General features: G+C 29.9%; 3 protein-coding genes, 1 non-coding gene and 2 pseudogenes across 6 annotated transcripts; 2 read left to right on the forward strand and 4 right to left on the reverse strand.

The window, feature by feature from the left end:
- Positions 1-972: 972 nt before the first annotated feature.
- LOC149894542 (uncharacterized) lies at positions 973-3,446 on the reverse strand (annotated as a pseudogene). The gene is made up of 3 exons (XR_016446572.1): positions 3,197-3,446; positions 2,461-2,969; positions 973-2,381 (listed from the first exon to the last, which is right to left on the reverse strand). The product of XR_016446572.1 is annotated as an uncharacterized LOC149894542 (transcript).
- A 130-nt stretch (positions 3,447-3,576) lies between these two features.
- LOC149894543 (uncharacterized) lies at positions 3,577-5,150 on the reverse strand (annotated as a pseudogene). The gene is made up of 2 exons (XR_016449362.1): positions 4,196-5,150; positions 3,577-4,104 (listed from the first exon to the last, which is right to left on the reverse strand). The product of XR_016449362.1 is annotated as an uncharacterized LOC149894543 (transcript).
- Positions 5,151-6,507: 1,357 nt separating this feature from the next.
- On the reverse strand, positions 6,508-8,796 carry LOC145192058 (large ribosomal subunit protein uL4B-like). Its single transcript, XM_080069194.2, has 5 exons — positions 8,658-8,796; positions 8,010-8,582; positions 7,347-7,510; positions 7,143-7,232; positions 6,508-6,822 (listed from the first exon to the last, which is right to left on the reverse strand). Exons 1-5 carry the CDS (start codon positions 8,658-8,660, stop codon positions 6,531-6,533), a joined length of 1,122 nt encoding a protein of 373 aa, XP_079925320.2. The 5' UTR covers positions 8,661-8,796; the 3' UTR covers positions 6,508-6,530.
- Positions 8,797-9,441: 645 nt separating this feature from the next.
- Positions 9,442-10,487, forward strand: LOC145192647 (SAP30-binding protein-like). Its single transcript, XM_080069954.2, has one exon. It carries the CDS (start codon positions 9,493-9,495, stop codon positions 10,255-10,257), a length of 765 nt encoding a protein of 254 aa, XP_079926080.2. The 5' UTR covers positions 9,442-9,492; the 3' UTR covers positions 10,258-10,487.
- A 354-nt stretch (positions 10,488-10,841) lies between these two features.
- On the forward strand, positions 10,842-10,916 carry Trnac-gca (transfer RNA cysteine (anticodon GCA)). Its single transcript has one exon. It is a non-coding gene; the product is annotated as a tRNA-Cys (tRNA).
- Positions 10,917-11,358: 442 nt separating this feature from the next.
- On the reverse strand, positions 11,359-13,930 carry LOC149894544 (zinc finger MYM-type protein 1-like). The gene is made up of 3 exons (XM_090076950.1): positions 12,358-13,930; positions 12,053-12,242; positions 11,359-11,961 (listed from the first exon to the last, which is right to left on the reverse strand). Exons 1-3 carry the CDS (start codon positions 13,329-13,331, stop codon positions 11,359-11,361), a joined length of 1,767 nt encoding a protein of 588 aa, XP_089933076.1. The 5' UTR covers positions 13,332-13,930.
- Between the last annotated feature and the right edge of the window lie 912 nt (positions 13,931-14,842).

Consider the following 14,842-nt stretch of genomic DNA (forward strand, 5'->3'; position numbering starts at 1 on the left):
TTTTAGCATTGTTCGATGTTGGTTGCAAATGTTTTGTCCAATACTGTATATATATATATATATATATATATATATATATATATATATATATATATATACACATATAGATATACATACATACATACATACATACATACATACATACATACATACATACATACATACATACATACATACATACATACATACATACATACATACATACATACATACATACATGCATACACATAACTAAGCAAATGTAAATGCAATGTGATTAATTTTCTTTAAAAATGTTAAACATTAACCCTGGTACGCTGGAAAAGGTAAATTTTTATTAGAAAACATTTCAAAACATTAAAGAAAAATTAAAAGTTCACTGATTTTCCCTGATTTTTTACAAAATCAACTATTTTCCCCTGATTTTCCCTGATTGTAACTAGATTTCCCTGATTTGGTGGCAACTCTGTACTTTAGGAAAAAAAATTAATGTTAAAAATGTTTGAATCATTGTTTACGAATCAAGTGTGTGATTAGGAATTTGTGATGTTCTTTTACAGTCACGAAGAGATTTCGTAGTTTTAAAATATAAATTTTTTATTTTTATTTTTTCACGAAATTCATTGTTACATTGGCCTTATCTAATCACGGTTTGAAAATTTTAACTTTTTTGCCGACTAAATATCCCAAAATAGGCCTTTTGAGGGTTGATTCTATATATATTGGGAACTCCAAAACAATAAATTTTTAAATCTTGGATTAAAATCCAAGGTAGATATTTAGCTTCAAAGTTATCGAATTTTCTCACTCAAATTCTTTGTTTTGGAATTGTAAAGCCTAAATTAGCTCAAATAATTTTAATATATATTTTATTATATTGTTATAAATAAATAAATAAATAGATAACAATAAAAAAATACACAATAAGTATGTAAAATTATTCAAAACGTTTCTAAATTTAATTTTCACAAATATCTTCGTTGTACCCTTTTGTGCTTCTTAGAATTTTTTGCTATTGTAATCAACAATAAAATTCAACAGCTGTTTGGAATAATCTGAATGAGACATAATCCTTTCGAATCCTTGCCGATGAGGCTTGAAATTTGAATGGAGTGCCTCTGTTACTTGCTTACTGTAAGTTTGAAGACCAGTTTTATGGTGCCTTAGAAATTGTGGAACATGGTAAAAGACAGCATGAACTTTTGGTGTGACAGAAACATTCATTTTTAGATAATTGCTCTTTAACTCTTGAATCTTTTTCTCAAAGTCTGGAGAGAGTGAGCATCCAAAACAAGAATTACTTGGAGAACTTGGAGAAACAAATGTAGAACATAACGGATGGATGATGCCTCAAATGCCTTATCAGCCAAGGTTATCTGCTTAAGAGTGTCAATTTTTTTTCAGCAACTTCATGCAATCATTGCAATTAAAGTGACCACCATGGTACGGCTGTAATTGTATATGTATTGAAGTCAACCATTCTTTTATTTTTAGCAAATTTTGAACCAAGTGCTTAATAAGATGGTTAAAAATGCCAAGAAGCAAATGAAGTTCCATTGGAGGAATAGCTTCTAAGATTAGCTTTTCATTTGGGAATCGAAATGTTGGTTGATGAACAGCATTCTCAAATTCTTTTGATTTCTTTAGATCAGTACCAGATAAAATAAACATTTGATGATGCTCTATGAGTGTTTCAAATGTTCTGAGTTGGCCACAGCTGTTCAAATTTGTCGACTCAATGTTGCACCAGCAGCAAGGATGCTTGCTACTGTGAGACTAAATTCCAAAGATAATATTTGCAAGCTTCATGTCTCAAGACAGAATCAATTTGTCAATTAATACATTAACTTGCATTAGGTCCAAAATCAGTTTGATACTGCCAAATGTTACAGGGGTGTTTTTAGAGATTGCTACAATTGGTTGCTTTTGACACCTGTGCTTTTAAAATTTTCACTTGAAGCCAACTTAATTGACTTTTTTACTGGCCTTTGTTGTTTTGTTTGGTGTTCAGAAATAAGACTCAAACTAGCTTTGAAAAAGGACCCTCCACCATCAAGGCCCACCATCAAGGTTCAGTTTCACAGTGTCCGAGCTCATCACATCTTTTGAAACTGTGATTTTTTTTTTCAGGGTTTTTAAATTGATACAATGAACAATGTCACGAACCTCATTAGAATCTGGCAATTTTACGTTGGTAGCGATGAAAAAATCTTTTCGACTAGATCCTGCTGATGCAAATTTCTGTTGAAAATTTGGCTCAAGAGGGCGAACTGGACTAATTTGGTTTAGAAAAGATCTAAGCTTTCTGATTTTATTGTTTGAAAGCCCAGTACTCTACTGAATATCAACCATATTTTTTGTTGTCAAAGGGCCTTGAAAGAGTGAATGAGCTGCAGATGTTCCTTAAGAATGAAAACTAAATCAGTTACTTCACATATAAATTGTATTGCTCAGAATGTACAGAATAATAAAATAACTAACCTTTTCTTATAGGAAGAGGTTTTGCATGAGCTTGACCAAGACGAATTGTTCCGCCCGGAGATGCTTATTTCGATACAATGACAGATGAAGCAACTTGTTCTGCGCCCACAGAATCATCCAATGCAAATTGATATAAGTTTGCATGGCGAGTTTTATCACTGCAATAATGAGAAATTCCACGAGCTATGATACACAAGCATTTTGTGCATCGTTTTTCAACTGACTTTCTTTCTTCTTGCAAAGATTTTGATGCAACAGCTTTTTCAAATGGATGCTTTTCTTTGCCTTTCACCTTCGCATTTTGACAAATAATTCAATCACAACATGTTGTAAGTCTTGTTAAAAGCTTCACAACAATGGAATCAAAACTATAGAGCTGTGTTGCCTTTAAGGGATTAGCTCCATCACCCAATTTTTTTAGGTTGTAACGGCATGTAACACAAGTGGTACTCTTTCATCCTGAAAATTCACATCTGATGAAATCAAGCAATGAATCTCCACGGCAGTTTCTTAATGGAACTTTATTGTGGGTATCCTTTGCTGTTCTAATACCAATAATTGAAATTCAAAATATAAACTATTTTTATTTATTTTATTTGGAAATATACAATATGTAATATATATAATTAAAATTTCTTACAAAAAACATTGAAATTAAGTTGTAATGTTACATTTTGTTTATACAATTCATCTGAAAAACTTCACAAAGCTTTTCTTTTTTTAATGGTTGGTTTACTTTTCAAATCTTGTGGGGAGGTTTTGATGTAATATTCAGAAAGAATACTTTTTAGTCGCTGTGCTCCTTTCATATGGCAAAAGGTGCTGTTCATACTATTAAATTCAGCATGCATGCTTTCTAAACCTTGCTCTCCATTAATATCGGGACCCAAACACCAATTTCTTACAAAATCAACACAATGATTTTCCAACAAATGCATTTTTGGCGCAATGGACTCATTAGGCCATGTTTTACAAAAGTAACTCATTAATTCTTTAACGGCTCTTTCTAATACCAAAAAAAGTAAATAAGTTAAAGAACCTAGAAAACAAAGAAAAGAATAACTACAATAACCCTTACAAGAGTAATTTAAATGAGAATAAATTTTAATGAGAGTACTATAATACAAAACAATATATTTTAAAAAAATGTAATTTCGCCTAATTCTGAGAATGGATTCTTATTAATGATTTCACTTGAATTCATAAAGTTGTAGCATGTTGCATATCTGCAGAACAAAACAACAAATTTCTCACTCAAGACCTTTGCCTCATTATGAACATCTGTATCAGTAAATCCAAGATCGCTTACTATCTTAGGTATTGAATTGAAAAGATCTAGGACACTGTTATCTAATGAATAAAGATTATTTTAGGGCACATTTAAAAAATTAGTACTTAAAAACCTTTATATATTTATGACCTTATGTATTTGAGAAGATATTTATACAATTCATGTTTACAAGTATGCAGAAATATAGATGAAAAAACCTGCAACATTTTATGAACATGTTTCCCCAAAAAACATTTTCCATAATAGGCTTGCCTTTGAACATTAAGACCGCATAGAACTTGATCAAGTTTATTCACGAGTGGTCCATGAGATTTTTCAAATGTTTTAGATCTTAGTTCTTCTAATTCAAACAGCTATATAAAAAAACTATACACGTATACAATTATACAAACTTTATAAATTATACAAAAATTATATATGCTGTAATACTTAAAATGCACCTACCCTTGGTCCTCCAGCAGGAAAGGCAAAAGAGTTTGATTCAGAGTTAACTATTTTCTGCTTTATAACATGTAATGCAGCATCTTCTGCAATCTGTGATAAAGCATCATTTTCTTTTAATAAATATACATCAGCAAGAGTTGTATCAACTCCATTTGTAGTTTTTTTTACATATTTGAGTCTGCAATAATTTATCACCAATAAAATTTTCTTCATGTAATTTTTTAAGCTCATTTTTTTTAACTGTATATTTTAATTTGCATTTCTTATTGCAACCTAAAAGAATGTGCTCTATCATTTGTATCACATTAACAGATTTTAAAATTGTATTTAACAGAATATGTTGTTCACAAATAAAGTATTTTGCTTCTGTTTCCAACTTTCCTTTAATCTCCTAAAACAAACACACTGAGCAAAACGAATGTTGACACTCTTTTAGTATTAGTGGCTTGCACATGATGTTGTTGCATAACTTGCATATACATAATTTTAAATATGGATTTGAAACAGGATCAATATCCATTGCATTTAAACACAACATTGGTTTTGGTATATTACCAAATAAGTTATTTAAGATCGACCTGGTCCATCTTTTTTGATTTTGTTCTACGACACATGGTCGACCAGGTTTTAATTTTTTAATTTTCCTCCCTGAAATTTCGGCAAAACAAAAACATTTCCCTGCACATGGTAATAACCAGTTGATTGCTTTAACACTGGTGCTAGAACCTTTTTCAATGTTCCTCAAAATGGTATAGCATCTCCAACACAATTTTTGTGGGTGAACCTTTTTATTGTCAATACTGGTGCTTACATAAAATGAATTTTCAGAATATTTATTCACATCAACTGAGTCTTTCATTATAGCTTCTCCACATATTCGATGAATAAGATTTAACTTGGTTGAATGGTCCATGTTTACAAAATATCTAAATTTAGCAGTTATGTAAGATGAATAAAAAAAGTGCAAAAAAAGAATAACCGGTCTTTAGAATTAACTTTAAAAAAATTACAATAAAATGAAGAAAACAAAAAAATTTACTTTTAGCTTCAGAAAATTTGTTTCATTATACTATAGCTGATTAAAAAACTGAACACTTCAAGAAAAATATTTTAACTTTGGATTTAAAAACTTTTGTTGAAAATCTTGATTTCAACGATAAAACTTATAATACAAGGTTGCATCTGTCATCTCTGAAACAAATCGCTACGGTTTAGAAGAAATTTGAAACATCAAACATAGAAAAATCCAAGTTAGAATGGCTTCAGAAAAAAGTAATGAGAAAAACCGGACATTTTTTCATGTTTTGCACTTGTTGACTACGCATGCTCAGAATAAAGTTCCAAAAAGTATCAATTTGAAACTGCCCGTGTCTCAGAAATGAAATGTTTTGAAATTCTTCTGTCACTTTTCCTCATACAAATAACACACACTGGCCTTCAGCAATTATCATGGTCTTTGAAAAAAAGGAAGACATTTTTATTTTTTCTGAAAATAGCTAAAAAATAGCAATGATTTCAATACCTATGCATTATTATTTTTATATAGTTTGAAAGTAATATTTTTTTAGCGTAATATAAAGAAAAAAAGTCATGTTGATATTTGTAACTTATTTACGTTTACATATTAAATATATTAAAATTAGTTATATATTGTAAAGCTGTTTATAGTTTCTCTTATCATGACTATCATAAGTTTAGTGCTACATCTTTTTCAGTTATGTTCAACTTCTTTGTTCTGAATTCGTCTCCCAGAAAATAGTTTTGCAATCAATGATTGTCTGAAGAGAGTGTAAACAAATATTGGTCTAAAGGAAATTACTTGTGTAACAATATCTAATGATTACTGAAAGAGAATATTCTAAGTGACTGTCCGAAGGGAAATGGCTGTCGCAATCGTTAGAGTATGGTAAAAAAAAAAAAAAAATCTATATTTGCTAACAAATATTTCTATCTAAAGTATCCAAAAAATAAAAAAATGCAAAGCTAAATATCTTTAATATTTTAATCCAAGATTTTAAAATTTGTTTTGGAGTCCCCAACATATACAGAATCAACCCTCAAAAGGGCAATTTTGGGATATTTAGTTGGCGAAAAAGTCAAAATTTTCAAACCGTGTAATAAGTGGGACTATGCATAATTGATTTATTGTAATGACATTTAGGAAATCAAGTTTTAAGCTTTATAACAAAACGAAAAATTTTTCTTCTTTAAAAACAACAAAAAAAAACTATTTAGCCAGTAACTAAAGTAAAACTGACAAGTAATCAAGAGAACTGTAGGTCATATGGATCAATATAGCAAAACAACACAACTAGGCAATTTATATTTAAAACCGTTACTTCTTTACAGGTTTTTTAGAGGTTAGCTTTTTAGAAGTTGGTATTTTCCTTTTCTTCTCTATAACTTTGTCCTTAGCAGCAGCCCTGCGTTCCTGAGCTAAAATTGCTGCACGTTTTGTAGCTATAGCATGAGGATTAAGTCTGACCATTATTTTTGTATTTTTTAGAGGATTCTTTTTTAATGTTGCTCTTCTAGATTTAGGTTGCGCTGGCCGAACAACAGATTGAATCTCGTCTGAATTGATGATGCGAGCAAGGTCAGGCATAGTCATCTTTGCTCTTGGTAAGCTAAAGGGAAATGTTAAATATCAAAAACTTTCACAGTGTAAAAAAAAAAAAGAAAAAAAAAACATGAAACTTTATATTAGAATTTCAGAGAATTGTAGTCATAAAATCTTCATTAGTTTTCAGACTAAAATTTCATCATTAATTCTAAAATTTTCAAAATAAAAAAAAATGCAAATAATGCTTGGGAAAATATATTTTCAAAGTCCTGAAATTAGCAAAGATGAACACAATTATTCATGAAGAATTGATTAGGGTAAAAAAAAACAATTATTCATGAAGATTTTTAAGAACAATAATTTAAAATAAGTTAACAATCATACCTATAATTAGATTTTTCACTGGATGGTTTCCTCCATGTACCATATATAGAATCTAGCTTCTCAAAAGCAGATTGAGACCAAATACAAAATCTAAAAACATGTGATTCAGTCTTAGCTTTTTTCAGTTTTAACAGTTTTCTTCAACTAAACTAGTAGCTAAAACTGAATCAAGTATCTACTGATTTAAAACAAATTGCAACTTACCGACCCAAATGACCTCCAGGACAAAGTTTAAGTAAATTTAGTCTATCAACTTGAATTAATTCAACTCCAGGTAAGTTTCTAAATGCTTGTTTAATACCATGATCTTCATTAAAAACAATAAGAGGCCCACGTCGCATTGTGTATCGTCGATTTCTCATTTTACCCTAAAATTTAAAAAAAAAAAATTTCAAAGGAGAATAAATTCTAACTCATTCACCACTTATCATTAAAATAGTTTTTTTAAAAAAAAAAAAGAAAAAAAAAAAAAAAAAGAAAAAAAAAACTGTGTTTTTTAAATATCTTTTAATATGTCAATTTCAGTGGAGTTACATCTCATATATTATAGTATTTTGAATGATAACTACAATTATAGTAATTATCAGACTTTACCTTAGTAGAAAAACAAGAAAGACTGAAAAATAGACTCAGATAAATAAATAATCATGAGTCATTGAGGGCAAGTTATCTCATCATTGTCTAATTTTGCAATTCTTCTTAGTTTTTCCATCTGATTTTTTTGATAACTCAAAAAAAAGAAAAAGTGCTTGCATGAAAATCTTGCATTAAATATACAACACCTAATTCAATACCAGCCACTAATAAAAGAAAAAGAAAAAAAAATGGCTTAAGATACAAAGTTTTAATAAATTATTGAAACCTAACCTTTCCAGCTCTGATTTTTTTTGAATCTTGACACTTTAGCACATCTTCATAGGCATTGATTTTTTTAAGGAACTGAACAGCAGCTTTAGTCTTGGTTAAGCTTTCAACTGTATTGGTACAAACAACAGGTACCTCAGGTAAGTTTTCAATTCTATGACCACGAGCCATAACAAGGGCAGGAAGAGCAGTGGCTGCAAGGGCAGAGCAAACAGCATATCGTCTTTGATTTTGATTAATAGGACGGTGCCATCTTCGCCATGTTTTGGTTGGTGCAAACATACGACCTCCACGACACATATTACCAAAGGCACCTTGACCTGATCTGTGCGTACCACCTCCTCGAACACGAGGAATACGAGCAACAGCACGACCGGTACCCCAAGACGTAGCTGATGTCTGAGCACCTGCATGTTTATGAACTGAAAAAGCCTGACGACTATTTTTAGACATGTTAGAGTGAACGAAGTTCACAACATCAGGTCGAATAGGAGCTTTAAATACAGCTGGTAATGGTACTTGTCCAGCCTTTTCACCCTGATCAGAGATAACTGTCACCAGAGGTCGCGCAACAGCCTTGAATTAAAATAGATATATAAGAGTTGGAAATTACAAACACTACTAAAATGTAAACTTAAAAAAGTTTCCTACCATTTTAATTTCGATGACAGACGGAGCACTTAGCGCTACGGTTGCGAATTCAGAAAGAACTAACGCATGTGCAAATCATAAATTTTAAAAACTCATTTCCAGTCTTAAATTCGACCCGTGGATTTATGACATTACAAAATAGTACCGTCGATTTCGTGCAGATTTTACTAGGAATTGATGTGTGTTGAAGATCCCCAATATGTTTATGCGCTATTTAAATTTATATAACGATTAATACAATCGGTAATTGAAGATCTCCCGTATTAGAAAAGTAAAGATATCAGATTAAAAAAAAAATGTTTTTCTTTATGTATGTTAAAATCAATAGTAGTTATCTACCTTATCCTCTAACTTCACTTAAGAGGCAGAAAACTGGTCCTTTTTTCCCTACAGTTTCTTCTAAATTGTACCGAGTGTTTTATATAGATATCCAGATCATAATCTAGTAATAAAGGCACTTTGAATTAAATAATGAAATGACTCGGTAGAAAAATTGTATAAGTTTAACTATAGTATAACAAAAGTATAAAAAGTATAACAAAATTTCTCTAGCTGTTGCACTATAAATTTTATTTCTACATGAGTAATTCATGCCTAACACAATACATTACAATTTATCATATTGCCTTTCTTACTACTAAAAATTTTTGATACCTGTGATACTGAAAAAATTAAAGTTTTTACAATAGTTAACTCACTCAAAGATTTTTTTTTAAGAATTGGCAATTCTCTCTTTTAGTTTTTCTATATTATATGTATTTATATATAATTATATGTATTTTAGAGTATATTTTGTCTGTCTTAATTTAGTTTGCTTTGTAGTTTTCAGAAAGAAATGTCTTTGACTGACTTATCCAGGTATAATGATAATGAAGATGAAATAAAGGATGAAGATCATGACTTAATCCTTTCAGAGAAATCATCTCCCATTCAATCTATAACTGTAACACCACTTACTACATTATCAGATAATATAGCAAAGCCTAGAGGCTTGGTTTCATATATTGGAGAGTATTCAGATGATGAAAGCTCAGATGATGAGGGAGCTAGTGTTGAACTCTCTTTACCAGCTTCTGCTGTAAATTTAGGACTATTTGATGGAGGAAATATAATGTCTTCAATAGGAAGTGCATCACCAAGCTCTGTGGTTGATACTCCAGAACATGTAGAAAAAGAGCAAACTGTACGTTTACCTCCTGAGCCTGAAGGTCGTTGCTCAAAATCATTGCAGGAAAAAATTGCCAGGTTAATTGAAAAGAAAAATAAAGGAATGAATGTTAATGAGTATGTGCAACGGAAGAAAGAATTTCGTAATCCTAGTATTTATGAAAAACTTGTTAGTTTCATAGGCATAGATGAACATGGTACAAACTTTCCTAAAGAAATTTTTGACCCAACAATATGGGGACCAGAATCACATTATGATAATCTAGCAAAATTACAAAAAGAATATCATGATAAAAAAGAAAAGGAGAAATTAAAACGCACTCAGGTTGAGTTTGTTAAAAAAGCTGCTCCACCACCTCCAACAACAGCTCCTTCAGATAAAAAGAGCAAATGGGACCAGAAAGTTCCAGTCAAGACCATAGAAAGCAAATGAAAAGTAGATGAACATCAGCTTTAGTTTATCTTGTATTCCTTTGTGCAAAGGATGCTTTAAAGTCTCATTGAAAAATTAATAAAGGAGGAACTGCTTTTCTAACATGCTGATAATCATTTCTACATTTAGTTGAAAATCAAACTTATTGAAATGATTTAATAAAACTTTTCAGTCTGTTGAAATTTATTTTTTTAGACCTGATTTTATTTTTATTCAATATATATTATAAAGCAAAATCGTATTTCTTATATTAACACTGCCATATATATACAAGAATGATTCATTCAATCATTATTTTCTCACCCTATTTAATAAAAAAATCTTTTAACTTCTGTTTCTTTGGTTATTACCATATCATTTTAACATAACATTTATTATCTAAAGTATAACTCCTTTCATACTTTTAAAATGTTGAAGTTTACAACATATATGATAAATTTAAGGTATTTTAGAGAATAATCAATGTAGAATAACTTTAAAAAATGAATTTTTTATTTTTTACAGTAGAAGACGGCTATGTAATCATACAAAATTATTCTTATGTCTGCAACTAAATAATGAATTATTTAATGAACATTCTAAGAGGAGATATAGCTCAGTGGTAGAGCATTCGACTGCAGATCGAGAGGTCCCCGGTTCAAACCCGGGATTTTGCTCCTAATAAATCTTTTATTCCTCTTTGATTCTCTGTGAGAGAGCAGTCGCTTTCTGTCGTTTCTGTTTTACCTACTGATGTGTATTTTAGTGGTTTCACTGTTTGACACTAAAATTAACTGACTAACCTTTGGGCATAAACGATTATGAAAATGTGGCGAGGACCACTTTTGCAAGGCAAACAGACCCGGATTAAGGTCTACAGTACTCATAGGCTGTAAAAAATTTGGTGCCCCCAATTAAATTTTTTTTTTTACATATTTCTCTACTCGATACTTGAATAAATAATAAAACTTTATTTTAGGTTTATTAGCCACATCAATATGTACATGTATATAATACCTATGTGAAAACAAATAAAAACATAAAATTAAAATTAAACAAAATATATTTTAGATATATAAAAATATAAAATAATCGTATTACAAAAAGTAACAAACCATTATTTTATACTTTTCTTTTTCTTGCTTTTTGATGGGCAAATGTGTTAATAGTATTATTAAAATCTAATTTTTCAACCAATTCTGCTTCAATGCTAAATATTGCTAATGCATTCAGTCTTTCCTCCTTCATGGTTGACCTCAAGTAGGATTTTACTCTTTTAAGTACAGAAAAAGCTCTTTCGCCTGAGCAGTTTGAAACTGCTGTACTAAGGTACATACGCATAACTACTTCTAAATTTGGAAACATACACTCTAATTCTTTGGTCTTGATGTACTTATACATAGAGAGAACAGATTTTACATTTTTATCCGTGGAAATTGATTTTGAAAAAAGAATACACTCATCTATAAGTAAGCTTGAGTTTTCAACATCATCAATAAAATATTTTGCCAAAGTTTCAAATGTGTTCCTTATAACAATAGAACTCGGTGTTTTATACAATGTGGGTATACACCCATAAATATCTGATATTTTTTCATAAGCTTGTCTTCTTGAACTAAGTTGACATTTAAGAGTATCAATGATCACATAATATACATTTCTAACAAAATCTATTTTCCCTGTGATTTCTGTGAGAGGTTGAGATCTTGATTCATCAGCCATAGCCTAAAAAAAAAATAGTTTTTAATGTTGTTAATGTTTATGACTTTTTTCAAATTATTTTATGTGTATTTTAAAATTAATAAGTTAAACATACCTTTCTCTTTTTTTTTCTCTTGGAATCTTTGGCATACTCCGAACAATCAGTAATTTCTACAGCCTTATTTTCAAAAACATCAAAATCATCTCTGATCTGTACCAAGTAATTTTCAAGGCCATTATATAGGTCTAATACTGTATTAAGATCAATGTCAGTTGATTGTAATTTTTTATTTGTAGCATTAAAACTAAAATCATATTAAACTTTATATTAATTTATTTATCTATTAAGCTGACCCTAATAAAATAAATGAAAGCATAATTTATTATTTAAAAATAATTAATTTATAGGGTGAGAAATACCTGTTTAATATTGAATTCCATATGCATATCATTAAACCAGTTTCTAAAGCTTTTAATCTTGCAAGCAACCCATTAGCTTCTACTTTATATACAGCTTTTTCTTTCTGATTATCAACTATACTATGCAAAGCTTCAATTATAAATGCATAAGAATTAAATAAAGCATGGCAAGCATCAAAACGAGCACTCCAGCGAGTTACTGATAAATTTTTTACAAAAAGATTTTTCTTCAAATATGTTTTTAAAATTTCCCAACGTGCAGTAGAACTAGAATAAAAATTGTATAGTTCCTGGAGAAGCATAAAAAATGAAGTAGCAGAATTACAACTTTCTGCTGCACACGTTCCGACCAAGTTAAGAGAATGTGCAGAACATGGTACATACTCTGCAAATGAATTAAAACTTTTAATTCTTGACTGCAATCCAGAATACTGACCTGACATATTTCTCGCATTGTCGTAGCTCTGGCCACGACAATTTTCAATTGGTATTTTGTGTGAATTAAGAAAATCCATTACAACATTGCTCATTTCTTCAGATTTATGACCACTGTTTGAAATGAATATTAAAAATCTTTCTGCAGGTACACCACTAGGTAAAACATATCTTAATGCAATAACAGGTTGATCGACGTTTGCTATATCAGGTGTAGAATCAACAATTAAAGAATAATACTTGGCTGCTTTTAATTCTTTTAATATAATTTTAATTATATCATTCTTCATCAAAAGTAAAAGTTCTTCATAGATTGTAAATGATAAATAAGACGGAGTTCCTTTCCCTCTATTCCCATATTTTTCTATATGTTGAGCAATAAAAGGGTCAAATTTAGCAAGTAACTCTAACGTTCCCAAAAAGTTCCTATTATTAATTTTGTTAAATTGTTCATTATCACCTCTGAATGATAAACCTTTTGCACCGAGAAATTTAATTACTTCAACAATTCGATGAAGAACAGCTTTCCAGTAATTCATTTCATCAGTCACTTGTGTTGCCAATTGAGTGTCAATTCTACCTACATCACTTTGTAATGTAATAAAACTTAATGTATTATTTTTATGTGCCAAAGAATTTTCGTGCCTGGAAATAAGTAAATGTCCATTTTTCCAATCATTAAATCCAGCATCTCCCAGTTGAGTACTGCATCCAAATAATTTGCATGGAGCACAAAATAATACAAATTTTGAAATTGAATAAACAAGCCATTTCCGTGAAACATTTTCTACGTTTTTTCGATTTTTCGTAAAGATTGATTTACTACAATAACGATCATAATCAGAATAAGATCGTTTTGATGAGGTAAAATCTGCATCAATGTTCTGATCATATCCAAATTTTGCAATATAATTACGACATATATTACTATTTGTCCAATCTGCTGGATCTTTAAAATTATTTGTATTATTCTGCGTAAGAGGATTAGGAATGACATTTAGCTCAGATTTTTCTGATTCCTCATTTACATCAACAACTGATTGATCTGAAGAAGACGGAGTACATTGAATAGAAGTAGAAGTAGTAGAACAATTATTAGTAATAGTTATGTCATTTGAAGATTCTAGTTTATTATCTTCAACACAAGTAGGGGTAATGTTATTTATTTGTTTGAAAAAATTATTTAACCTAGGTATTTTACTAAGTAAAATCACTTCTTTTTCTTTTTTTAAAATTACACGCTTTCTCGCTTGGGCTCCACTAATATGTCGTTTCTGATTCATTTTTACATAAATATCGAACACTAAACTATATATAATTTAAATTTACAAGTTACAATAGTGTTAACAAAACATACGTACGATCAAACGAAGGAATTTTCGATGCACGAGACGCGTGTATACGAAATACTAATACTATTTGATATTTTATAAAATCATTTAAAATATTTTAAATAAAAAAAAATATTTTAAAAAAATTTTAAAAAATGGTCATAAATTGGGTAAAATAGTATAAATACTATTTTACCCAATTTATGACCATCGGCGGCGAGCTACGACAAATATAAATAAGTAAACGCACTGGCATTGTCTGCCCTCTGCGGCTCCACATACGTTATCGGTGTGCGACCGGTTCTACGGAAAAATAACAATCTAAAAATAAAACGAGGTTTAGAAGACCGCACGACAAAACGCATTGATTATTACTATTTCAAATTTCCGATATTATTTTAATAAAAATAACATCAAGATAGTATTGTGCTTATTGTCAATAATCATCTTACAGATTGTACAATTTTTCTAGTTTAAAAAAAAAAAAAAAAGGATAGTATGTAGTGCCCGTGCCCCTAAATCCATGGTTGTGTAGGCTGAAGCCTACACTGCTTACGCCTTAATCCGGGCCTGAAGGCAAATTTTTAATGTCTTGATATTGCACAAACACAATATTTTGAATTCTTTCGTATTTAAGATTTAAAAATTATTTTGCTTTTTTTATTAAAATCTTAAGTTGAACCATTTTGCTTTCTTGTTTCTTTTTACATTTTCTTCTT

Source organism: Hydra viridissima, unplaced genomic scaffold (assembly GCF_058129835.1).
Source record: "Hydra viridissima isolate aposymbiotic clone 2 unplaced genomic scaffold, HvirCarnegie_v1 scaffold_1, whole genome shotgun sequence".
In the NCBI taxonomy this organism is placed as follows: Eukaryota; Metazoa; Cnidaria; class Hydrozoa; order Anthoathecata; family Hydridae; genus Hydra; species Hydra viridissima.

Excerpts from the sequence above, each read along its gene's own strand:
- LOC145192058 (XM_080069194.2), bottom strand. Across the intron at positions 7,511-8,009 it reads AAAAAATCAGAGCTGGAAAG|GGTAAAATGAGAAATCGACG; the intron begins GTTAGGTTTCAA and ends TTTAAATTTTAG. Across the intron at positions 7,233-7,346 it reads CCTGGAGGTCATTTGGGTCG|ATTTTGTATTTGGTCTCAAT; the intron begins GTAAGTTGCAAT and ends ACATGTTTTTAG.
- LOC145192647 (XM_080069954.2), top strand. The coding sequence starts at position 9,493 with ATGTCTTTGACTGACTTATCCAGGTATAATGATAATGAAGATGAAATA.
- LOC149894544 (XM_090076950.1), bottom strand. The coding sequence starts at position 13,331 with ATGAATTACTGGAAAGCTGTTCTTCATCGAATTGTTGAAGTAATTAAA. Across the intron at positions 12,243-12,357 it reads TGGAATTCAATATTAAACAG|TTTTAATGCTACAAATAAAA; the intron begins GTATTTCTCACC and ends ATATGATTTTAG. Across the intron at positions 11,962-12,052 it reads AGAGAAAAAAAAAGAGAAAG|GCTATGGCTGATGAATCAAG; the intron begins GTATGTTTAACT and ends TTTTTTTTTTAG.